Source organism: Cyanistes caeruleus, unplaced genomic scaffold (genome assembly GCF_971803275.1).
Source record: "Cyanistes caeruleus unplaced genomic scaffold, bCyaCae1.hap1.1 HAP1_SCAFFOLD_131, whole genome shotgun sequence".
Lineage (NCBI taxonomy): Eukaryota > Metazoa > Chordata > Aves > Passeriformes > Paridae > Cyanistes > Cyanistes caeruleus.
The window spans coordinates 344,114-369,275 of record NW_028255928.1 but is presented as its reverse complement, the minus strand read 5'-3'; the positions used below and the strand labels follow the sequence as shown (position 1 = coordinate 369,275).

Here is a 25,162-nt window from a genome sequence, read left to right as displayed (position 1 = left end):
ATTAGTGGGGATTTTGTGGGATGTTACTGGAATCTGGTGTGGTTTTGAGAAGCTTTCTGGAGTTTTGTTGGAGTTTTTTCTGGAATTTTGTGGGATTTTGAGGAGACATGAAGAATTGTGAGGATGTTTCTTAGATTTTGTGGAACTTTGTGGCGATTTGGTGGGATGTTTCTGCAATTAGTTGGGCTTTTGAGAAGCTTTCTGCAATTTTGTGGGATTGTTCTGGAATTTTGTGGGATTTTTCTTGAATTTTGTGGGGTATTCAGGAGATTTTGTGGGAGTTTTGTGAGATTTTGAGGGATTTTGAGGAGACATAAAGAGTTTTGAGGTATTTTCTTATATTTTGTGGAAATTTGTGGGGATTTTGGTGGGATGTTTCTGGAATTTGTTAGGGTTTTGAGAAGATTTCTGCAATTTTGTGGTATTTTTTTGGGAATTTTTTTGGATTTTGAGGAGATTTGAGGAATTGTGAGGGATTTTTCTTAGATTTTGTGGAAATTAGTTTAGATTTGGTGGGATTTTTCTGGTATTTTGTGGGGTTTTTTTGTGCTGTTGTGGAATTTTTTGGTATTTTGTGGAGATTTGGTGGGATGTTTCTGGAATTTGCTGGGGTTTTGAGAACATTTAATGATTTGTGTGGGATTTTTTTGCAATTTGGTGGGATTTTTCTTGCATGTTGCTGGATATTGAGGAGATTTGGAGGGATTTTTGTAGAATTTTGCGGGATTTTGAGGAGACATGAAGGATTTTGAGGTATTTTCTTAGGTTTTGTGGAAATTAGTGGGGATTTTGTGGGATGTTACTGGAATCTGGTGTGGTTTTGAGAAGCTTTCTGGAGTTTTGTTGGAGTTTTTTCTGGAATTTTGTGGGATTTTGAGGAGACATGAAGAATTGTGAGGATGTTTCTTAGATTTTGTGGAACTTTGTGGCGATTTGGTGGGATGTTTCTGCAATTAGTTGGGCTTTTGAGAAGCTTTCTGCAATTTTGTGGGATTGTTCTGGAATTTTGTGGGATTTTTCTTGAATTTTGTGGGGTATTCAGGAGATTTTGTGGGAGTTTTGTGAGATTTTGAGGGATTTTGAGGAGACATAAAGAGTTTTGAGGTATTTTCTTATATTTTGTGGAAATTTGTGGGGATTTTGGTGGGATGTTTCTGGAATTTGTTAGGGTTTTGAGAAGATTTCTGCAATTTTGTGGTATTTTTTTGGGAATTTTTTTTGATTTTGAGGAGATTTGAGGAATTGTGAGGGATTTTTCTTAGATTTTGTGGAAATTAGTTTAGATTTGGTGGGATTTTTCTGGTATTTTGTGGGGTTTTTTTGTGCTGTTGTGGAATTTTTTGGTATTTTGTGGAGATTTGGTGGGATGTTTCTGGAATTTGCTGGGGTTTTGAGAACATTTAATGATTTGTGTGGGATTTTTTTGCAATTTGGTGGGATTTTTCTTGCATGTTGCTGGATATTGAGGAGATTTGGAGGGATTTTTGTAGAATTTTGCGGGATTTTGAGGAGACGTGAAGGATTTTGAGGTATTTTCTTAGATTTTGTGGAAATTAGTGGGGATTTTGTTGGGATGTTTCTGGAATTTGGTGGGGTTTTGAGAACAATTAATGATTTGTGTGGGTTTTTTCTACAATTTTGTGGGATTTTTCTTGGATTTTGTGGTAATTTTGTGGAGATTTGGTGGGATGTTTCTGGAATTTGCTGGGGTTTTGAGAACATTTAATGATTTGTGTGGGATTTTTTTGCAATTTGGTGGGATTTTTCTTGAATTTTGTTGAATATTGAAGAGATTTTGTGGAAGTTTTGTAGAATTCTGCGGGATTTTGAGGAGACATGAAGGATTTTGAGGTATTTTCTTAGGTTTTGTGGAAATTTGTGGGGATTTTGTGGGATATTACTGGAATCTGATGGGGTTTTGAGAAGCTTTCTGCAGTTTTGTTGTAGGTTTTCCTGGAATTTTGTGGGATTTTGAGGAGACATGAAGAACTGTGAGGGATTTTTCTTAGATTTTGTAGTATTTTGTGGAGATTTGGTGGGATGCTTCTGGAATTTGCTGGGGTTTTGAGAACATTTAATGATTTGTGTGGGATTTTCCTGCAATTTGGTGGGATTTTTCTTGAATTTAGTATGATATTGAAGAGATTTTGTGGGAGTTTTGTGGAATTTTGAGGGATTTTGAGGAGACATGAAGAATTTTGAGGTATTTTTGTTGATTTTGTGGAAATTAGTGGGGATTTTGTGGGATATTACTGGAACTGGGTGGGGTTTTGAGAACCTTTAGGGAATTGAATGGGATTTTTCTGAGTTTGGTGAGATTTTTCTTGCATGTTGCTGGATATTGAGGAGATTTTGTGGGAGTTTTTTAGAATTTTGAGGGATTTTGAGGAGACATGAAGGATTTTGAGGTATTTTCTTTGGTTTTGTGGAAATTTGTGGGGGTTTTGTGGGATGTTTCTGCAATTAGTTGGGCTTTTGAGAAGCTTTCTGCAATTTTGTGGGATTTTTCTGCAATTTGGTGGGATTTTGAGGAGACCTGAAGAATTGTGAGGGATTTTTCTTAGATTTTGTGTGAATTTGGTGGATATTTGGTGGGATGTTTCTGGAATTTTCTGGGGTTTTGAGAACATTTAATGATTTGTGTGGGATTTTTTTGCCATTTGGTGGGATTTTTCTTGGTGATCTCTTTGGTGGAATTTTGTTGAATATTGAAGTGATTTTGTGGAAGTTTTGTGGAATTTTGAGGGATTTTGAGGAGACATGAAGGATTTTGAGGTATTTTCTTAGGTTTTGTGGAAATTAGTGGGGATTTTGTGGGATGTTACTGGAATCTGGTGTGGTTTTGAGAAGCTTTCTGGAGTTTTGTTGGAGTTTTTTCTGGAATTTTGTGGGATTTTGAGGAGACATGAAGAATTGTGAGGATGTTTCTTAGATTTTGTGGAACTTTGTGGCGATTTGGTGGGATGTTTCTGCAATTAGTTGGGCTTTTGAGAAGCTTTCTGCAATTTTGTGGGATTGTTCTGGAATTTTGTGGGATTTTTCTTGAATTTTGTGGGGTATTCAGGAGATTTTGTGGGAGTTTTGTGAGATTTTGAGGGATTTTGAGGAGACATAAAGAGTTTTGAGGTATTTTCTTATATTTTGTGGAAATTTGTGGGGATTTTGGTGGGATGTTTCTGGAATTTGTTAGGGTTTTGAGAAGATTTCTGCAATTTTGTGGTATTTTTTTGGGAATTTTTTTGGATTTTGAGGAGATTTGAGGAATTGTGAGGGATTTTTCTTAGATTTTGTGGAAATTAGTTTAGATTTGGTGGGATTTTTCTGGTATTTTGTGGGGTTTTTTTGTGCTGTTGTGGAATTTTTTGGTATTTTGTGGAGATTTGGTGGGATGTTTCTGGAATTTGCTGGGGTTTTGAGAACATTTAATGATTTGTGTGGGATTTTTTTGCAATTTGGTGGGATTTTTCTTGCATGTTGCTGGATATTGAGGAGATTTGGAGGGATTTTTGTAGAATTTTGCGGGATTTTGAGGAGACATGAAGGATTTTGAGGTATTTTCTTAGATTTTGTGGAAATTAGTGGGGATTTTGTTGGGATGTTTCTGGAATTTGGTGGGGTTTTGAGAACAATTAATGATTTGTGTGGGTTTTTTCTACAATTTTGTGGGATTTTTCTTGGATTTTGTGGTAATTTTGTGGAGATTTGGTGGGATGTTTCTGGAATTTGCTGGGGTTTTGAGAACATTTAATGATTTGTGTGGGATTTTTTTGCAATTTGGTGGGATTTTTCTTGAATTTTGTTGAATATTGAAGAGATTTTGTGGAAGTTTTGTAGAATTCTGCGGGATTTTGAGGAGACATGAAGGATTTTGAGGTATTTTCTTAGGTTTTGTGGAAATTTGTGGGGATTTTGTGGGATATTACTGGAATCTGATGGGGTTTTGAGAAGCTTTCTGCAGTTTTGTTGTAGGTTTTCCTGGAATTTTCTGGGGTTTTGAGAACATTTAATGATTTGTGTGGGATTTTTTTGCCATTTGGTGGGATTTTTCTTGGTGATCTCTTTGGTGGAATTTTGTTGAATATTGAAGTGATTTTGTGGAAGTTTTGTGGGATTTTGAGGGATTTTGAGGAGACATGAAGGATTTTGAGGTATTTTCTTAGGTTTTGTGGAAATTAGTGGGGATTTTGTGGGATGTTACTGGAATCTGGTGTGGTTTTGAGAAGCTTTCTGGAGTTTTGTTGGAGTTTTTTCTGGAATTTTGTGGGATTTTGAGGAGACATGAAGAATTGTGAGGATGTTTCTTAGATTTTGTGGAACTTTGTGGCGATTTGGTGGGATGTTTCTGCAATTAGTTGGGCTTTTGAGAAGCTTTCTGCAATTTTGTGGGATTGTTCTGGAATTTTGTGGGATTTTTCTTGAATTTTGTGGGGTATTCAGGAGATTTTGTGGGAGTTTTGTGAGATTTTGAGGGATTTTGAGGAGACATAAAGAGTTTTGAGGTATTTTCTTATATTTTGTGGAAATTTGTGGGGATTTTGGTGGGATGTTTCTGGAATTTGTTAGGGTTTTGAGAAGATTTCTGCAATTTTGTGGTATTTTTTTGGGAATTTTTTTTGATTTTGAGGAGATTTGAGGAATTGTGAGGGATTTTTCTTAGATTTTGTGGAAATTAGTTTAGATTTGGTGGGATTTTTCTGGTATTTTGTGGGGTTTTTTTGTACTGTTGTGGAATTTTTTAGTATTTTGTGGAGATTTGGTGGGATGTTTCTGGAATTTGCTGGGGTTTTGAGAACATTTAATGATTTGTGTGGGATTTTTTTGCAATTTGGTGGGATTTTTCTTGCATGTTGCTGGATATTGAGGAGATTTGGAGGGATTTTTGTAGAATTTTGCGGGATTTTGAGGAGACATGAAGGATTTTGAGGTATTTTCTTAGATTTTGTGGAAATTAGTGGGGATTTTGTTGGGATGTTTCTGGAATTTGGTGGGGTTTTGAGAACAATTAATGATTTGTGTGGGTTTTTTCTACAATTTTGTGGGATTTTTCTTGGATTTTGTGGTAATTTTGTGGAGATTTGGTGGGATGTTTCTGGAATTTGCTGGGGTTTTGAGAACATTTAATGATTTGTGTGGGATTTTTTTGCAATTTGGTGGGATTTTTCTTGAATTTTGTTGAATATTGAAGAGATTTTGTGGAAGTTTTGTAGAATTCTGCGGGATTTTGAGGAGACATGAAGGATTTTGAGGTATTTTCTTAGGTTTTGTGGAAATTTGTGGGGATTTTGTGGGATATTACTGGAATCTGATGGGGTTTTGAGAAGCTTTCTGCAGTTTTGTTGTAGGTTTTCCTGGAATTTTGTGGGATTTTGAGGAGACATGAAGAACTGTGAGGGATTTTTCTTAGATTTTGTAGTATTTTGTGGAGATTTGGTGGGATGCTTCTGGAATTTGCTGGGGTTTTGAGAACATTTAATGATTTGTGTGGGATTTTCCTGCAATTTGGTGGGATTTTTCTTGAATTTAGTATGATATTGAAGAGATTTTGTGGGAGTTTTGTGGAATTTTGAGGGATTTTGAGGAGACATGAAGAATTTTGAGGTATTTTTGTTGATTTTGTGGAAATTAGTGGGGATTTTGTGGGATATTACTGGAACTGGGTGGGGTTTTGAGAACCTTTAGGGAATTGAATGGGATTTTTCTGAGTTTGGTGAGATTTTTCTTGCATGTTGCTGGATATTGAGGAGATTTTGTGGGAGTTTTTTAGAATTTTGAGGGATTTTGAGGAGACATGAAGGATTTTGAGGTATTTTCTTTGGTTTTGTGGAAATTTGTGGGGGTTTTGTGGGATGTTTCTGCAATTAGTTGGGCTTTTGAGAAGCTTTCTGCAATTTTGTGGGATTTTTCTGCAATTTGGTGGGATTTTGAGGAGACCTGAAGAATTGTGAGGGATTTTTCTTAGATTTTGTGTGAATTTGGTGGATATTTGGTGGGATGTTTCTGGAATTTTCTGGGGTTTTGAGAACATTTAATGATTTGTGTGGGATTTTTTTGCCATTTGGTGGGATTTTTCTTGGTGATCTCTTTGGTGGAATTTTGTTGAATATTGAAGTGATTTTGTGGGAGTTTTGTGGAATTTTGAGGGATTTTGAGGAGACATGAAGGATTTTGAGGTATTTTCTTAGGTTTTGTGGAAATTAGTGGGGATTTTGTGGGATGTTACTGGAATCTGGTGTGGTTTTGAGAAGCTTTCTGGAGTTTTGTTGGAGTTTTTTCTGGAATTTTGTGGGATTTTGAGGAGACATGAAGAATTGTGAGGATGTTTCTTAGATTTTGTGGAACTTTGTGGCGATTTGGTGGGATGTTTCTGCAATTAGTTGGGCTTTTGAGAAGCTTTCTGCAATTTTGTGGGATTGTTCTGGAATTTTGTGGGATTTTTCTTGAATTTTGTGGGGTATTCAGGAGATTTTGTGGGAGTTTTGTGAGATTTTGAGGGATTTTGAGGAGACATAAAGAGTTTTGAGGTATTTTCTTATATTTTGTGGAAATTTGTGGGGATTTTGGTGGGATGTTTCTGGAATTTGTTAGGGTTTTGAGAAGATTTCTGCAATTTTGTGGTATTTTTTTGGGAATTTTTTTTGATTTTGAGGAGATTTGAGGAATTGTGAGGGATTTTTCTTAGATTTTGTGGAAATTAGTTTAGATTTGGTGGGATTTTTCTGGTATTTAGTGGGGTTTTTTTGTGCTGTTGTGGAATTTTTTGGTATTTTGTGGAGATTTGGTGGGATGTTTCTGGAATTTGCTGGGGTTTTGAGAACATTTAATGATTTGTGTGGGATTTTTTTGCAATTTGGTGGGATTTTTCTTGCATGTTGCTGGATATTGAGGAGATTTGGAGGGATTTTTGTAGAATTTTGCGGGATTTTGAGGAGACGTGAAGGATTTTGAGGTATTTTCTTAGATTTTGTGGAAATTAGTGGGGATTTTGTTGGGATGTTTCTGGAATTTGGTGGGGTTTTGAGAATAATTAATGATTTGTGTGGGTTTTTTCTACAATTTTGTGGGATTTTTCTTGGATTTTGTGGTAATTTTGTGGAGATTTGGTGGGATGTTTCTGGAATTTGCTGGGGTTTTGAGAACATTTAATGATTTGTGTGGGATTTTTTTGCAATTTGGTGGGATTTTTCTTGAATTTTGTTGAATATTGAAGAGATTTTGTGGAAGTTTTGTAGAATTCTGCGGGATTTTGAGGAGACATGAAGGATTTTGAGGTATTTTCTTAGGTTTTGTGGAAATTTGTGGGGATTTTGTGGGATATTACTGGAATCTGATGGGGTTTTGAGAAGCTTTCTGCAGTTTTGTTGTAGGTTTTCCTGGAATTTTGTGGGATTTTGAGGAGACATGAAGAACTGTGAGGGATTTTTCTTAGATTTTGTAGTATTTTGTGGAGATTTGGTGGGATGCTTCTGGAATTTGCTGGGGTTTTGAGAACATTTAATGATTTGTGTGGGATTTTCCTGCAATTTGGTGGGATTTTTCTTGAATTTAGTATGATATTGAAGAGATTTTGTGGGAGTTTTGTGGAATTTTGAGGGATTTTGAGGAGACATGAAGAATTTTGAGGTATTTTTGTTGATTTTGTGGAAATTAGTGGGGATTTTGTGGGATATTACTGGAACTGGGTGGGGTTTTGAGAACCTTTAGGGAATTGAATGGGATTTTTCTGAGTTTGGTGAGATTTTTCTTGCATGTTGCTGGATATTGAGGAGATTTTGTGGGAGTTTTTTAGAATTTTGAGGGATTTTGAGGAGACATGAAGGATTTTGAGGTATTTTCTTTGGTTTTGTGGAAATTTGTGGGGGTTTTGTGGGATGTTTCTGCAATTAGTTGGGCTTTTGAGAAGCTTTCTGCAATTTTGTGGGATTTTTCTGCAATTTGGTGGGATTTTGAGGAGACCTGAAGAATTGTGAGGGATTTTTCTTAGATTTTGTGTGAATTTGGTGGATATTTGGTGGGATGTTTCTGGAATTTTCTGGGGTTTTGAGAACATTTAATGATTTGTGTGGGATTTTTTTGCCATTTGGTGGGATTTTTCTTGGTGATCTCTTTGGTGGAATTTTGTTGAATATTGAAGTGATTTTGTGGAAGTTTTGTGGAATTTTGAGGGATTTTGAGGAGACATGAAGGATTTTGAGGTATTTTCTTAGGTTTTGTGGAAATTAGTGGGGATTTTGTGGGATGTTACTGGAATCTGGTGTGGTTTTGAGAAGCTTTCTGGAGTTTTGTTGGAGTTTTTTCTGGAATTTTGTGGGATTTTGAGGAGACATGAAGAATTGTGAGGATGTTTCTTAGATTTTGTGGAACTTTGTGGCGATTTGGTGGGATGTTTCTGCAATTAGTTGGGCTTTTGAGAAGCTTTCTGCAATTTTGTGGGATTGTTCTGGAATTTTGTGGGATTTTTCTTGAATTTTGTGGGGTATTCAGGAGATTTTGTGGGAGTTTTGTGAGATTTTGAGGGATTTTGAGGAGACATAAAGAGTTTTGAGGTATTTTCTTATATTTTGTGGAAATTTGTGGGGATTTTGGTGGGATGTTTCTGGAATTTGTTAGGGTTTTGAGAAGATTTCTGCAATTTTGTGGTATTTTTTTGGGAATTTTTTTGGATTTTGAGGAGATTTGAGGAATTGTGAGGGATTTTTCTTAGATTTTGTGGAAATTAGTTTAGATTTGGTGGGATTTTTCTTGTATTTTGTGGGGTTTTTTTGTACTGTTGTGGAATTTTTTGGTATTTTGTGGAGATTTGGTGGGATGTTTCTGGAATTTGCTGGGGTTTTGAGAACATTTAATGATTTGTGTGGGATTTTTTTGCAATTTGGTGGGATTTTTCTTGAATTTTGTTGAATATTGAAGAGATTTTGTGGAAGTTTTGTAGAATTCTGCGGGATTTTGAGGAGACATGAAGGATTTTGAGGTATTTTCTTAGGTTTTGTGGAAATTTGTGGGGATTTTGTGGGATATTACTGGAATCTGATGGGGTTTTGAGAAGCTTTCTGCAGTTTTGTTGTAGGTTTTCCTGGAATTTTCTGGGGTTTTGAGAACATTTAATGATTTGTGTGGGATTTTTTTGCCATTTGGTGGGATTTTTCTTGGTGATCTCTTTGGTGGAATTTTGTTGAATATTGAAGTGATTTTGTGGGAGTTTTGTGGAATTTTGAGGGATTTTGAGGAGACATGAAGGATTTTGAGGTATTTTCTTAGGTTTTGTGGAAATTAGTGGGGATTTTGTGGGATGTTACTGGAATCTGGTGTGGTTTTGAGAAGCTTTCTGGAGTTTTGTTGGAGTTTTTTCTGGAATTTTGTGGGATTTTGAGGAGACATGAAGAATTGTGAGGATGTTTCTTAGATTTTGTGGAACTTTGTGGCGATTTGGTGGGATGTTTCTGCAATTAGTTGGGCTTTTGAGAAGCTTTCTGCAATTTTGTGGGATTGTTCTGGAATTTTGTGGGATTTTTCTTGAATTTTGTGGGGTATTCAGGAGATTTTGTGGGAGTTTTGTGAGATTTTGAGGGATTTTGAGGAGACATAAAGAGTTTTGAGGTATTTTCTTATATTTTGTGGAAATTTGTGGGGATTTTGGTGGGATGTTTCTGGAATTTGTTAGGGTTTTGAGAAGATTTCTGCAATTTTGTGGTATTTTTTTGGGAATTTTTTTGGATTTTGAGGAGATTTGAGGAATTGTGAGGGATTTTTCTTAGATTTTGTGGAAATTAGTTTAGATTTGGTGGGATTTTTCTGGTATTTAGTGGGGTTTTTTTGTGCTGTTGTGGAATTTTTTGGTATTTTGTGGAGATTTGGTGGGATGTTTCTGGAATTTGCTGGGGTTTTGAGAACATTTAATGATTTGTGTGGGATTTTTTTGCAATTTGGTGGGATTTTTCTTGCATGTTGCTGGATATTGAGGAGATTTGGAGGGATTTTTGTAGAATTTTGCGGGATTTTGAGGAGACGTGAAGGATTTTGAGGTATTTTCTTAGATTTTGTGGAAATTAGTGGGGATTTTGTTGGGATGTTTCTGGAATTTGGTGGGGTTTTGAGAACAATTAATGATTTGTGTGGGTTTTTTCTACAATTTTGTGGGATTTTTCTTGGATTTTGTGGTAATTTTGTGGAGATTTGGTGGGATGTTTCTGGAATTTGCTGGGGTTTTGAGAACATTTAATGATTTGTGTGGGATTTTTTTGCAATTTGGTGGGATTTTTCTTGAATTTTGTTGAATATTGAAGAGATTTTGTGGAAGTTTTGTAGAATTCTGCGGGATTTTGAGGAGACATGAAGGATTTTGAGGTATTTTCTTAGGTTTTGTGGAAATTTGTGGGGATTTTGTGGGATATTACTGGAATCTGATGGGGTTTTGAGAAGCTTTCTGCAGTTTTGTTGTAGGTTTTCCTGGAATTTTCTGGGGTTTTGAGAACATTTAATGATTTGTGTGGGATTTTTTTGCCATTTGGTGGGATTTTTCTTGGTGATCTCTTTGGTGGAATTTTGTTGAATATTGAAGTGATTTTGTGGGAGTTTTGTGGAATTTTGAGGGATTTTGAGGAGACATGAAGGATTTTGAGGTATTTTCTTAGGTTTTGTGGAAATTAGTGGGGATTTTGTGGGATGTTACTGGAATCTGGTGTGGTTTTGAGAAGCTTTCTGGAGTTTTGTTGGAGTTTTTTCTGGAATTTTGTGGGATTTTGAGGAGACATGAAGAATTGTGAGGATGTTTCTTAGATTTTGTGGAACTTTGTGGCGATTTGGTGGGATGTTTCTGCAATTAGTTGGGCTTTTGAGAAGCTTTCTGCAATTTTGTGGGATTGTTCTGGAATTTTGTGGGATTTTTCTTGAATTTTGTGGGGTATTCAGGAGATTTTGTGGGAGTTTTGTGAGATTTTGAGGGATTTTGAGGAGACATAAAGAGTTTTGAGGTATTTTCTTATATTTTGTGGAAATTTGTGGGGATTTTGGTGGGATGTTTCTGGAATTTGTTAGGGTTTTGAGAAGATTTCTGCAATTTTGTGGTATTTTTTTGGGAATTTTTTTGGATTTTGAGGAGATTTGAGGAATTGTGAGGGATTTTTCTTAGATTTTGTGGAAATTAGTTTAGATTTGGTGGGATTTTTCTGGTATTTTGTGGGGTTTTTTTGTGCTGTTGTGGAATTTTTTGGTATTTTGTGGAGATTTGGTGGGATGTTTCTGGAATTTGCTGGGGTTTTGAGAACATTTAATGATTTGTGTGGGATTTTTTTGCAATTTGGTGGGATTTTTCTTGCATGTTGCTGGATATTGAGGAGATTTGGAGGGATTTTTGTAGAATTTTGCGGGATTTTGAGGAGACGTGAAGGATTTTGAGGTATTTTCTTAGATTTTGTGGAAATTAGTGGGGATTTTGTTGGGATGTTTCTGGAATTTGGTGGGGTTTTGAGAACAATTAATGATTTGTGTGGGTTTTTTCTACAATTTTGTGGGATTTTTCTTGGATTTTGTGGTAATTTTGTGGAGATTTGGTGGGATGTTTCTGGAATTTGCTGGGGTTTTGAGAACATTTAATGATTTGTGTGGGATTTTTTTGCAATTTGGTGGGATTTTTCTTGAATTTTGTTGAATATTGAAGAGATTTTGTGGAAGTTTTGTAGAATTCTGCGGGATTTTGAGGAGACATGAAGGATTTTGAGGTATTTTCTTAGGTTTTGTGGAAATTTGTGGGGATTTTGTGGGATATTACTGGAATCTGATGGGGTTTTGAGAAGCTTTCTGCAGTTTTGTTGTAGGTTTTCCTGGAATTTTCTGGGGTTTTGAGAACATTTAATGATTTGTGTGGGATTTTTTTGCCATTTGGTGGGATTTTTCTTGGTGATCTCTTTGGTGGAATTTTGTTGAATATTGAAGTGATTTTGTGGGAGTTTTGTGGAATTTTGAGGGATTTTGAGGAGACATGAAGGATTTTGAGGTATTTTCTTAGGTTTTGTGGAAATTAGTGGGGATTTTGTGGGATGTTACTGGAATCTGGTGTGGTTTTGAGAAGCTTTCTGGAGTTTTGTTGGAGTTTTTTCTGGAATTTTGTGGGATTTTGAGGAGACATGAAGAATTGTGAGGATGTTTCTTAGATTTTGTGGAACTTTGTGGCGATTTGGTGGGATGTTTCTGCAATTAGTTGGGCTTTTGAGAAGCTTTCTGCAATTTTGTGGGATTGTTCTGGAATTTTGTGGGATTTTTCTTGAATTTTGTGGGGTATTCAGGAGATTTTGTGGGAGTTTTGTGAGATTTTGAGGGATTTTGAGGAGACATAAAGAGTTTTGAGGTATTTTCTTATATTTTGTGGAAATTTGTGGGGATTTTGGTGGGATGTTTCTGGAATTTGTTAGGGTTTTGAGAAGATTTCTGCAATTTTGTGGTATTTTTTTGGGAATTTTTTTGGATTTTGAGGAGATTTGAGGAATTGTGAGGGATTTTTCTTAGATTTTGTGGAAATTAGTTTAGATTTGGTGGGATTTTTCTGGTATTTAGTGGGGGTTTTTTGTGCTGTTGTGGAATTTTTTGGTATTTTGTGGAGATTTGGTGGGATGTTTCTGGAATTTGCTGGGGTTTTGAGAACATTTAATGATTTGTGTGGGATTTTTTTGCAATTTGGTGGGATTTTTCTTGCATGTTGCTGGATATTGAGGAGATTTGGAGGGATTTTTGTAGAATTTTGCGGGATTTTGAGGAGACGTGAAGGATTTTGAGGTATTTTCTTAGATTTTGTGGAAATTAGTGGGGATTTTGTTGGGATGTTTCTGGAATTTGGTGGGGTTTTGAGAACAATTAATGATTTGTGTGGGTTTTTTCTACAATTTTGTGGGATTTTTCTTGGATTTTGTGGTAATTTTGTGGAGATTTGGTGGGATGTTTCTGGAATTTGCTGGGGTTTTGAGAACATTTAATGATTTGTGTGGGATTTTTTTGCAATTTGGTGGGATTTTTCTTGAATTTTGTTGAATATTGAAGAGATTTTGTGGAAGTTTTGTAGAATTCTGCGGGATTTTGAGGAGACATGAAGGATTTTGAGGTATTTTCTTAGGTTTTGTGGAAATTTGTGGGGATTTTGTGGGATATTACTGGAATCTGATGGGGTTTTGAGAAGCTTTCTGCAGTTTTGTTGTAGGTTTTCCTGGAATTTTCTGGGGTTTTGAGAACATTTAATGATTTGTGTGGGATTTTTTTGCCATTTGGTGGGATTTTTCTTGGTGATCTCTTTGGTGGAATTTTGTTGAATATTGAAGTGATTTTGTGGGAGTTTTGTGGAATTTTGAGGGATTTTGAGGAGACATGAAGGATTTTGAGGTATTTTCTTAGGTTTTGTGGAAATTAGTGGGGATTTTGTGGGATGTTACTGGAATCTGGTGTGGTTTTGAGAAGCTTTCTGGAGTTTTGTTGGAGTTTTTTCTGGAATTTTGTGGGATTTTGAGGAGACATGAAGAATTGTGAGGATGTTTCTTAGATTTTGTGGAACTTTGTGGCGATTTGGTGGGATGTTTCTGCAATTAGTTGGGCTTTTGAGAAGCTTTCTGCAATTTTGTGGGATTGTTCTGGAATTTTGTGGGATTTTTCTTGAATTTTGTGGGGTATTCAGGAGATTTTGTGGGAGTTTTGTGAGATTTTGAGGGATTTTGAGGAGACATAAAGAGTTTTGAGGTATTTTCTTATATTTTGTGGAAATTTGTGGGGATTTTGGTGGGATGTTTCTGGAATTTGTTAGGGTTTTGAGAAGATTTCTGCAATTTTGTGGTATTTTTTTGGGAATTTTTTTTGATTTTGAGGAGATTTGAGGAATTGTGAGGGATTTTTCTTAGATTTTGTGGAAATTAGTTTAGATTTGGTGGGATTTTTCTGGTATTTAGTGGGGGTTTTTTGTGCTGTTGTGGAATTTTTTGGTATTTTGTGGAGATTTGGTGGGATGTTTCTGGAATTTGCTGGGGTTTTGAGAACATTTAATGATTTGTGTGGGATTTTTTTGCAATTTGGTGGGATTTTTCTTGCATGTTGCTGGATATTGAGGAGATTTGGAGGGATTTTTGTAGAATTTTGCGGGATTTTGAGGAGACGTGAAGGATTTTGAGGTATTTTCTTAGATTTTGTGGAAATTAGTGGGGATTTTGTTGGGATGTTTCTGGAATTTGGTGGGGTTTTGAGAACAATTAATGATTTGTGTGGGTTTTTTCTACAATTTTGTGGGATTTTTCTTGGATTTTGTGGTAATTTTGTGGAGATTTGGTGGGATGTTTCTGGAATTTGCTGGGGTTTTGAGAACATTTAATGATTTGTGTGGGATTTTTTTGCAATTTGGTGGGATTTTTCTTGAATTTTGTTGAATATTGAAGAGATTTTGTGGAAGTTTTGTAGAATTCTGCGGGATTTTGAGGAGACATGAAGGATTTTGAGGTATTTTCTTAGGTTTTGTGGAAATTTGTGGGGATTTTGTGGGATATTACTGGAATCTGATGGGGTTTTGAGAAGCTTTCTGCAGTTTTGTTGTAGGTTTTCCTGGAATTTTCTGGGGTTTTGAGAACATTTAATGATTTGTGTGGGATTTTTTTGCCATTTGGTGGGATTTTTCTTGGTGATCTCTTTGGTGGAATTTTGTTGAATATTGAAGTGATTTTGTGGGAGTTTTGTGGAATTTTGAGGGATTTTGAGGAGACATGAAGGATTTTGAGGTATTTTCTTAGGTTTTGTGGAAATTAGTGGGGATTTTGTGGGATGTTACTGGAATCTGGTGTGGTTTTGAGAAGCTTTCTGGAGTTTTGTTGGAGTTTTTTCTGGAATTTTGTGGGATTTTGAGGAGACATGAAGAATTGTGAGGATGTTTCTTAGATTTTGTGGAACTTTGTGGCGATTTGGTGGGATGTTTCTGCAATTAGTTGGGCTTTTGAGAAGCTTTCTGCAATTTTGTGGGATTGTTCTGGAATTTTGTGGGATTTTTCTTGAATTTTGTGGGGTATTCAGGAGATTTTGTGGGAGTTTTGTGAGATTTTGAGGGATTTTGAGGAGACATAAAGAGTTTTGAGGTATTTTCTTATATTTTGTGGAAATTTGTGGGGATTTTGGTGGGATGTTTCTGGAATTTGTTAGGGTTTTGAGAAGATTTCTGCAATTTTGTGGTATTTTTTTGGGAATTTTTTTTGATTTTGAGGAGATTTGAGGAATTGTGAGGGATTTTTCTTAGATTTTGTGGAAATTAGTTTAGATTTGGTGGGATTTTTCTGGTATTTTGTGGGGTTTTTTTGTGCTGTTGTGGAATTTTTTGGTATTTTGTGGAGATTTGGTGGGATGTTTCTGGAATTTGCTGGGGTTTTGAGAACATTTAATGATTTGTGTGGGATTTTTTTGCAATTTGGTGGGATTTTTCTTGCATGTTGCTGGATATTGAGGAGATTTGGAGGGATTTTTGTAGAATTTTGCGGGATTTTGAGGAGACATGAAGGATTTTGAGGTATTTTCTTAGATTTTGTGGAAATTAGTGGGGATTTTGTTGGGATGTTTCTGGAATTTGGTGGGGTTTTGAGAACAATTAATGATTTGTGTGGGTTTTTTCTACAATTTTGTGGGATTTTTCTTGGATTTTGTGGTAATTTTGTGGAGATTTGGTGGGATGTTTCTGGAATTTGCTGGGGTTTTGAGAACATTTAATGATTTGTGTGGGATTTTTTTGCAATTTGGTGGGATTTTTCTTGAATTTTGTTGAATATTGAAGAGATTTTGTGGAAGTTTTGTAGAATTCTGCGGGATTTTGAGGAGACATGAAGGATTTTGAGGTATTTTCTTAGGTTTTGTGGAAATTTGTGGGGATTTTGTGGGATATTACTGGAATCTGATGGGGTTTTGAGAAGCTTTCTGCAGTTTTGTTGTAGGTTTTCCTGGAATTTTCTGGGGTTTTGAGAACATTTAATGATTTGTGTGGGATTTTTTTGCCATTTGGTGGGATTTTTCTTGGTGATCTCTTTGGTGGAATTTTGTTGAATATTGAAGTGATTTTGTGGGAGTTTTGTGGAATTTTGAGGGATTTTGAGGAGACATGAAGGATTTTGAGGTATTTTCTTAGGTTTTGTGGAAATTAGTGGGGATTTTGTGGGATGTTACTGGAATCTGGTGTGGTTTTGAGAAGCTTTCTGGAGTTTTGTTGGAGTTTTTTCTGGAATTTTGTGGGATTTTGAGGAGACATGAAGAATTGTGAGGATGTTTCTTAGATTTTGTGGAACTTTGTGGCGATTTGGTGGGATGTTTCTGCAATTAGTTGGGCTTTTGAGAAGCTTTCTGCAATTTTGTGGGATTGTTCTGGAATTTTGTGGGATTTTTCTTGAATTTTGTGGGGTATTCAGGAGATTTTGTGGGAGTTTTGTGAGATTTTGAGGGATTTTGAGGAGACATAAAGAGTTTTGAGGTATTTTCTTATATTTTGTGGAAATTTGTGGGGATTTTGGTGGGATGTTTCTGGAATTTGTTAGGGTTTTGAGAAGATTTCTGCAATTTTGTGGTATTTTTTTGGGAATTTTTTTTGATTTTGAGGAGATTTGAGGAATTGTGAGGGATTTTTCTTAGATTTTGTGGAAATTAGTTTAGATTTGGTGGGATTTTTCTGGTATTTTGTGGGGTTTTTTTGTGCTGTTGTGGAATTTTTTGGTATTTTGTGGAGATTTGGTGGGATGTTTCTGGAATTTGCTGGGGTTTTGAGAACATTTAATGATTTGTGTGGGATTTTTTTGCAATTTGGTGGGATTTTTCTTGCATGTTGCTGGATATTGAGGAGATTTGGAGGGATTTTTGTAGAATTTTGCGGGATTTTGAGGAGACGTGAAGGATTTTGAGGTATTTTCTTAGATTTTGTGGAAATTAGTGGGGATTTTGTTGGGATGTTTCTGGAATTTGGTGGGGTTTTGAGAACAATTAATGATTTGTGTGGGTTTTTTCTACAATTTTGTGGGATTTTTCTTGGATTTTGTGGTAATTTTGTGGAGATTTGGTGGGATGTTTCTGGAATTTGCTGGGGTTTTGAGAACATTTAATGATTTGTGTGGGATTTTTTTGCAATTTGGTGGGATTTTTCTTGAATTTTGTTGAATATTGAAGAGATTTTGTGGAAGTTTTGTAGAATTCTGCGGGATTTTGAGGAGACATGAAGGATTTTGAGGTATTTTCTTAGGTTTTGTGGAAATTTGTGGGGATTTTGTGGGATATTACTGGAATCTGATGGGGTTTTGAGAAGCTTTCTGCAGTTTTGTTGTAGGTTTTCCTGGAATTTTGTGGGATTTTGAGGAGACATGAAGAACTGTGAGGGATTTTTCTTAGATTTTGTAGTATTTTGTGGAGATTTGGTGGGATGCTTCTGGAATTTGCTGGGGTTTTGAGAACATTTAATGATTTGTGTGGGATTTTTTTGCAATTTGGTGGGATTTTTCTTGAATTTAGTATGATATTGAAGAGATTTTGTGGGAGTTTTGTGGAATTTTGAGGGATTTTGAGGAGACATGAAGAATTTTGAGGTATTTTTGTTGATTTTGTGGAAATTAGTGGGGATTTTGTGGGATATTACTGGAACTGGGTGGGGTTTTGAGAACCTTTAGGGAATTGAATGGGATTTTTCTGAATTTGGTGAGATTTTTCTTGCATGTTGCTGGATATTGAGGAGATTTTGTGGGAGTTTTTTAGAATTTTGAGGGATTTTGAGGAGACATGAAGGATTTTGAGGTATTTTCTTTGGTTTTGTGGAAATTTGTGGGGGTTTTGTGGGATGTTTCTGCAATTAGTTGGGCTTTTGAGAAGCTTTCTGCAATTTTGTGGGATTTTTCTGCAATTTGGTGGGATTTTGAGGAGACCTGAAGAATTGTGAGGGATTTTTCTTAGATTTTGTGTGAATTTGGTGGATATTTGGTGGGATGTTTCTGGAATTTTCTGGGGTTTTGAGAACATTTAATGATTTGTGTGGGATTTTTTTGCCATTTGGTGGGATTTTTCTTGGTGATCTCTTTGGTGGAATTTTGTTGAATATTGAAGTGATTTTGTGGAAGTTTTGTGGAATTTTGAGGGATTTTGAGGAGACATGAAGGATTTTGAGGTATTTTCTTAGGTTTTGTGGAAATTAGTGGGGATTTTGTGGGATGTTACTGGAATCTGGTGTGGTTTTGAGAAGCTTTCTGGAGTTTTGTTGGAGTTTTTTCTGGAATTTTGTGGGATTTTGAGGAGACATGAAGAATTGTGAGGATGTTTCTTAGATTTTGTGGAACTTTGTGGCGATTTGGTGGGATGTTTCTGCAATTAGTTGGGCTTTTGAGAAGCTTTCTGCAATTTTGTGGGATTGTTCTGGAATTTTGTGGGATTTTTCTTGAATTTTGTGGGGTATTCAGGAGATTTTGTGGGAGTTTTGTGAGATTTTGAGGGATTTTGAGGAGACATAAAGAGTTTTGAGGTATTTTCTTATATTTTGTGGAAATTTGTGGGGATTTTGGTGGGATGTTTCTGGAATTTGTTAGGGTTTTGAGAAGATTTCTGCAATTTTGTGGTATTTTTTTGGGAATTTTTTTTGATTTTGAGGAGATTTGAGGAATTGTGAGGGATTTTTCTTAGATTTTGTGGAAATTAGTTTAGATTTGGTGGGATTTTTCTGGTATTTAGTGGGGTTTTTTTGTGCTGTTGTGGAATTTTTTGGTATTTTGTGGAGATTTGGTGGGATGTTTCTGGAATTTGCTGGGGTTTTGAGAACATTTAATGATTTGTGTGGGATTTTTTTGCAATTTGGTGGGATTTTTCTTGCATGTTGCTGGATATTGAGGAGATTTGGAGGGATTTTTGTAGAATTTTGCGGGATTTTGAGGAGACATGAAGGATTTTGAGGTATTTTCTTAGATTTTGTGGAAATTAGTGGGGATTTTGTTGGGATGTTTCTGGAATTTGGTGGGGTTTTGAGAACAATTAATGATTTGTGTGGGTTTTTTCTACAATTTTGTGGGATTTTTCTTGGATTTTGTGGTAATTTTGTGGAGATTTGGTGGGATGTTTCTGGAATTTGCTGGGGTTTTGAGAACATTTAATGATTTGTGTGGGATTTTTTTGCAATTTGGTGGGATTTTTCTTGAATTTTGTTGAATATTGAAGAGATTTTGTGGAAGTTTTGTAGAATTCTGCGGGATTTTGAGGAGACATGAAGGATTTTGAGGTATTTTCTTAGGTTTTGTGGAAATTTGTGGGGATTTTGTGGGATATTACTGGAATCTGATGGGGTTTTGAGAAGCTTTCTGCAGTTTTGTTGTAGGTTTTCCTGGAATTTTCTGGGATTTTGAGGAGACATGAAGAACTGTGAGGGATTTTTCTTAGATTTTGTAGTATTTTGTGGAGATTTGGTGGGATGCTTCTGGAATTTGCTGGGGTTTTGAGAACATTTAATGATTTGTGTGGGATTTTCCTGCAATTTGGTGGGATTTTTCTTGAATTTAGTATGATATTGAAGAGATTTTGTGGGAGTTTTGTGGAATTTTGAGGGATTTTGAGGAGACATGAAGAATTTTGAGGTATTTTTGTTGATTTTGTGGAAATTAGTGGGGATTTTGTGGGATATTACTGGAACTGGGTGGGGTTTTGAGAACCTTTAGGGAATTGAATGGGATTTTTCTGAGTTTGGTGAGATTTTTCTTGCATGTTGCTGGATATTGAGGAGATTTTGTGGGAGTTTTTTAGAATTTTGAGGGATTTTGAGGAGACATGAAGGATTTTGAGGTATTTTCTTTGGTTTTGTGGAAATTTGTGGGGGTTTTGTGGGATGTTTCTGCAATTAGTTGGGCTTTTGAGAAGCTTTCTGCAATTTTGTGGGATTTTTCTGCAATTTGGTGGGATTTTGAGGAGACCTGAAGAATTGTGAGGGATTTTTCTTAGATTTTGTGTGAATTTGGTGGATATTTGGTGGGATGTTTCTGGAATTTTCTGGGGTTTTGAGAACATTTAATGATTTGTGTGGGATTTTTTTGCCATTTGGTGGGATTTTTCTTGGTGATCTCTTTGGTGGAATTTTGTTGAATATTGAAGTGATTTTGTGGAAGTTTTGTGGAATTTTGAGGGATTTTGAGGAGACATGAAGGATTTTGAGGTATTTTCTTAGGTTTTGTGGAAATTAGTGGGGATTTTGTGGGATGTTACTGGAATCTGGTGTGGTTTTGAGAAGCTTTCTGGAGTTTTGTTGGAGTTTTTTCTGGAATTTTGTGGGATTTTGAGGAGACATGAAGAATTGTGAGGATGTTTCTTAGATTTTGTGGAACTTTGTGGCGATTTGGTGGGATGTTTCTGCAATTAGTTGGGCTTTTGAGAAGCTTTCTGCAATTTTGTGGGATTGTTCTGGAATTTTGTGGGATTTTTCTTGAATTTTGTGGGGTATTCAGGAGATTTTGTGGGAGTTTTGTGAGATTTTGAGGGATTTTGAGGAGACATAAAGAGTTTTGAGGTATTTTCTTATATTTTGTGGAAATTTGTGGGGATTTTGGTGGGATGTTTCTGGAATATGGTAGGGTTTTGAGAACAATTAATGATTTGTGTGGGTTTTTTCTACAATTTCGTGGGATTTTTCTTGGATTTTGTTTAATATTGAAGAGATTTTGTGGAAGTTTGTGGAATTTTGAGGGATTTTGAGGAGACATGAAGGATTTTGAGGTATTTTTTTAGGTTTTGTGGAAATTTGTGGGGATTTTGTGGGATGTTACTGGAATCTGGTGTGGTTTTGAGAAGCTTTCTGCAGTTTTGTTGGAGTTTTTTCTGGAATTTTGTGGGATTTTGAGGAGACATGAAGAATTGTGAGGGAATTTCTTAGATTTTGTGGAACTTTGTGGCGATTTGGTGGGATGTTTCTGGAATTTGGTGGGGTTTTGAGAAGATTTCTGCAATTTTGTGGGATTGTTCTGGAATTTTGTGGGATTTTTCTTGAATTTTGTGGGGCATTCAGGAGATTTTGTGGGAGTTTTGTGGGATTTTGAGGGATTTTGAGGAGACATGAAGGATTTTGAGGTATTTTCTTAGATTTTGTGGAAATTAGTGGGGATTTTGTAGGATGTTTCTGGAATTTGCTGGGGTTTTGAGAACAATTAATGATTTGTGTGGGATTTTTCTACAATTTTGTGGGATTTTTCTTGGATTTTGTGGAAATGTGTGGAGATTTGGTGAGATGTTTCTGGAATTTTCTGGGGTTTTTCGAACATTTAATGAATTGTATGAGATTTTTCTGAAATTTGGTGGGATTTTTCTTGAATTTTGTTGAATATTGAAGGGATTTTGTGAAAGTTTTGTGAAATTTTGAGGGATTTTGAGGAGACATGAAGGATTTTGAGGTATTTTTGTTGATTTTTTGGAAATTAGTGGGGATTTTGTGGGATATTACTGGAATTGGGTGGGGTTTTGAGAACCTTTAGGGAATTGAATGGGATTTTTCTGCAATTTGGTGGGATTTTTCTTGAATTTGGTAGGATATTGAGGAGATTTTGTGGGAGTTTTTTAGAATTTTCAGGGGTTTTGAGGAGACATGAAGGATTTTGAGGTATTTTCTTAGGTTTTGTGGAAATTTGTGGGGGTTTTGTTGGGATGTTTCTGCAATTAGTTGGGCTTTTGAGAAGCTTTCTGCAATTTTGTGGTATTTTTCTGCAATTTGGTGGGATATTGAGGAGACCTGAAGAATTGTGAGGGATTTTTCTTAGATTTTGTGGAAATTAATTTAGATTTGGTGGGATTTTTCTGGTATTTTGTGGGATTTTTTTTTGTACTGTTGTGGAATTTTTTGGTATTTTGTGGAGATTTGGTGGGATGTTTTTGGAATTTGCTGGGGTTTTGAGAACATTTAATGATTTGTGTGGGATTTTTCTGGAATGTGGTGGGATTTTTCTTGCATGTTGCTGGATATTGAGGAGATTTGGAGGGATTTTTGTAGAATTTTGAGGGATTTTGAGGAGACATGAAGGATTTTGAGGTATTTTCTTAGATTTTGTGGAAATTTGTTGGGATTTTGTAGGACGTTTCTGGAATTTGCTGGGGTTTTGAGAACATTTAATGATTTGTGTGGGATTTTTCTGAATTTGGTGGGATTTTTCTTCAATTTTGTTGAACATTGAAGAGATTTTGTGGAAGTTTTGTGGAATTTTGTGGGATTTTGAGGAGTCATGAAGGATTTTGAGGTATTTTTGTTGATTTTGTGTAAATGTGTGGGGATTTTGTGGGATATTACTGGAATTGGGTGGGGTTTTGAGAACCTTTAGGGAATTGTATGGGATTTTTCTGAATTTGGTGGGATTTTTCTTGAATTTGGTAGAATATTGAGGAGATTTTGTGGGAGTTTTTTACAATTTTCAGGGATTTTGAGGGGACATGAAGGATTTTGAGGGGACATGAAGGATTTTGAGGTATTTTCTTAGGTTTTGTGGAAATTTGTGGGGGATTTTCTGGGATGTTTCTGCAATTAGTTGGACTTTTGAGAAGCTTTCTGCCATTTTGTGGGATTTTTCTGGAATTTTGTTGGATATTGAGGAGACATGAAAAATTATGAGGGATTTTTCTTAGCTTCTTTGGAATTTTGTTTAGATTTGGTTGGACGTTTCTGGAATTTGTTAGAGTTTTGGGAAGATTTATGGAATTTTATGAGATATTTTTCTGGAATCTTGAGAGATTTTGAGGTGACTTTATGAATTTTGAGGGATTTTTCTTAGATTTTGTGGAATTTTGTGGAGATTTGGTGGGATGTTTCTGGAATTTGGTGGGATTTTTTTGTACGGTTGTGGAATTTTCTGGGGTTTTTTGAGATTTTGAGGAGACTTGAAGAATTGTGAGGGATTTTTCTTAGATTTTGTGATATTTTGTGGAGATTTTCTGGGATGTTTCTGAAATTTGATAGGGTTTTGAGAACATTTAGGGAATAGTATGGGATTTTTCTGCAATTTGGTGGGATTTTTCTTGAATTTTGTGGGATATTCAGGAGATTTTGTGAGATATTTGTGGAATTTGGTAGTGTTTTGGGAAGATTCAGAGATTTTTTTTTATTTTTATGGGATTTTGCAAAAGTTGATATAATTTTTTTGGATTTTTCCATTATTTTCTGGTATTTTGAGAATTTAAGAATTTTGTGGGATTTTTCTTAGATTTTGTGGAAATTTGTGGAGATTTGGTGGGATTTTTCTGCAGTTTGATAGGGTTTTGAGAAGATTTAGGGAATTGTGTGTGATTTTTCTGCAATTATGTGGGATTTTTTTTTAAATTTGTAGGATATTTAGGAGATTTTGTCTTGGTTCTAGAAGACAGGTGTCTGCTAGGGAGAGCCGGAGCCTCCCTTGGAATGAAAGAATGCAGACCCCCTCCCTCCAAATTAATATAGTTTTTAAATCAAGGTGCCTTTAGGCAGAGATCTGGGGATGGGAATAACAGTTCTTTACTAGTATAACCAGGCAAACAAACAAACAATAAATACAGCATTAGCAAGAAAACAGAACCAGGGACCCCGTGACAGCTTTCTCGGCTGAGATGGGATGGAGGAGAGGCTTTGTTTCACAAACCCCTCGGGCGGGCAGTCCCGGTGCTCCTGCAGGGCTCTGAGGAACACTCAGCTGGAACAGCAGGGATGAGCTGAGATCCTGGGCCGGTGGCTGAGGTGGATCAGCAGCTCCGCGGCGGTGCCTGGCACTGCCACACGTCCCGGCAGGACAGGGGGTGTGAGGCCACCAACAAAGAGGGGAGAAGGAGAAGCAGCAGCAGCTCCGTCTGGGGGATGGCGAAATTCCCTTCTCTCTACTGTAGCAGCTCCACGACCCAGGAAAAAATTTGTCTTTCCCCAAAGCCGAAGAAAGCCAGCTAAAAACTGTCCCCAGCCTCCTTTCCTGCCCCCTTCCCCGCCTGGGCCCAGCCACACTTTGTCCTTTGTCGAGCACCCACCAAGTACCCACAGTTAGGTTGTCCCCACAGCTAATGGGTAAAAATTCCACAGGCAAGCCAGAACAAAAAAAGGACACCTAACCCCCAACACAACTCCTGGATTCCAGCAATGTTCAGATAGAAATCCCAAGAGGAGGTAGGCTCAAGATGTGTGCTTGCCTTGTGCTCAGCCTTAAACACCCCTTGGTCTTCCTGGGCCCATTCCCCAGGTGGGATTTCCCATCATTTGGTCACTCAGGAGCTGGTCTGGGGGCTCCAGAGGTGGCTGTGGAGCATTGCCTTTGGTGTGCCAGAGACTGGCAGACACTGCAGGGCTGGGATAGAGGCTCTGGGGGGATTGGGGTTCCAGGGCAGTGCAGTGCTGGGGTTACAGGGCAGGACAAGGCTGGACCTGACCCTTCCTCCCCTTTGAAACACAAAATGTTTCGAGCCAACAATTTACTCCAGTCTCTCACAACAGGCAAAGCTGGAGGTGGAATTCCAATTTTGGTCATGGGCACCTGGCTGAGATGGACAATTCTTTTCCATAGGAAGGAAAGCACAGAGATCCAGGGTTTGGAAAGCAGGTGAGGGCTGAACATCAGGAGGCCAAGGCCAGCCCAACTTGTCTGTAATGGCAGATTTTGTCTGGGAGCAGGCTTTGGATGAAGGGAACACTGGAGGTGGAATCCAAATTTTGGCCATGGATGCCTGGAGAAGCAGGACAGTTTTTTCCCATAGGAAGGAATTCACAGTTTATTGTTGTTTTAAACAACAATTTAGTGTTTTAATAGTAGATGAGAAGAGACCCTCAACATGTCAAGGTCAGTTGGACCAGTCAGGTGCCCCCTGGGAGGCCAAATCAGCCAGACCTGTTCTGTGTTCCCTTGATTTTAATGGGGCCCCATAGAGTCACAATGGACCCTTACTTCCATGGGGCCCTTCAGTGTCATAATGGTGCTGTGATTCCATGGGATCCTGCAGTGTCAGAGTGGAGCACTGATTATAAGAAGACCTGCAGTGTCACAGTGGACCCTCGATTCCATTGAGTTCCACAGTGTCACAATGGCCTCAGGATCCATCAGGCCCTGCAGTGTCACAATGGTCCCAGCGATTCCATGAGGCCTTGCAGTGTCACAATGGTCTCTGTGGTCCCACAGGCCCCTCAATGACTCCTCTGTTCCATGAGGCCTGAAATGTCACAATGGACCTTGGCGGTTCG

At 36.9% G+C, this 25,162-nt stretch overlaps 1 protein-coding gene across 1 annotated transcript in view; it reads right to left on the bottom strand.

Annotated features, from left to right (window-relative positions):
* LOC147646033 (serine/threonine-protein kinase pim-1-like) overlaps window positions 1-24,893 on the bottom strand; it is a 60,633-nt gene extending 35,740 nt beyond the window's left edge. Inside the window, exon 1 of the mRNA XM_086874005.1 lies at window positions 24,870-24,893. Coding sequence (XP_086730131.1) covers window positions 24,870-24,893 — 24 coding nt within the window. The remainder of the gene's footprint in view (window positions 1-24,869) is intronic.
* Between the last annotated feature and the right edge of the window lie 269 nt (window positions 24,894-25,162).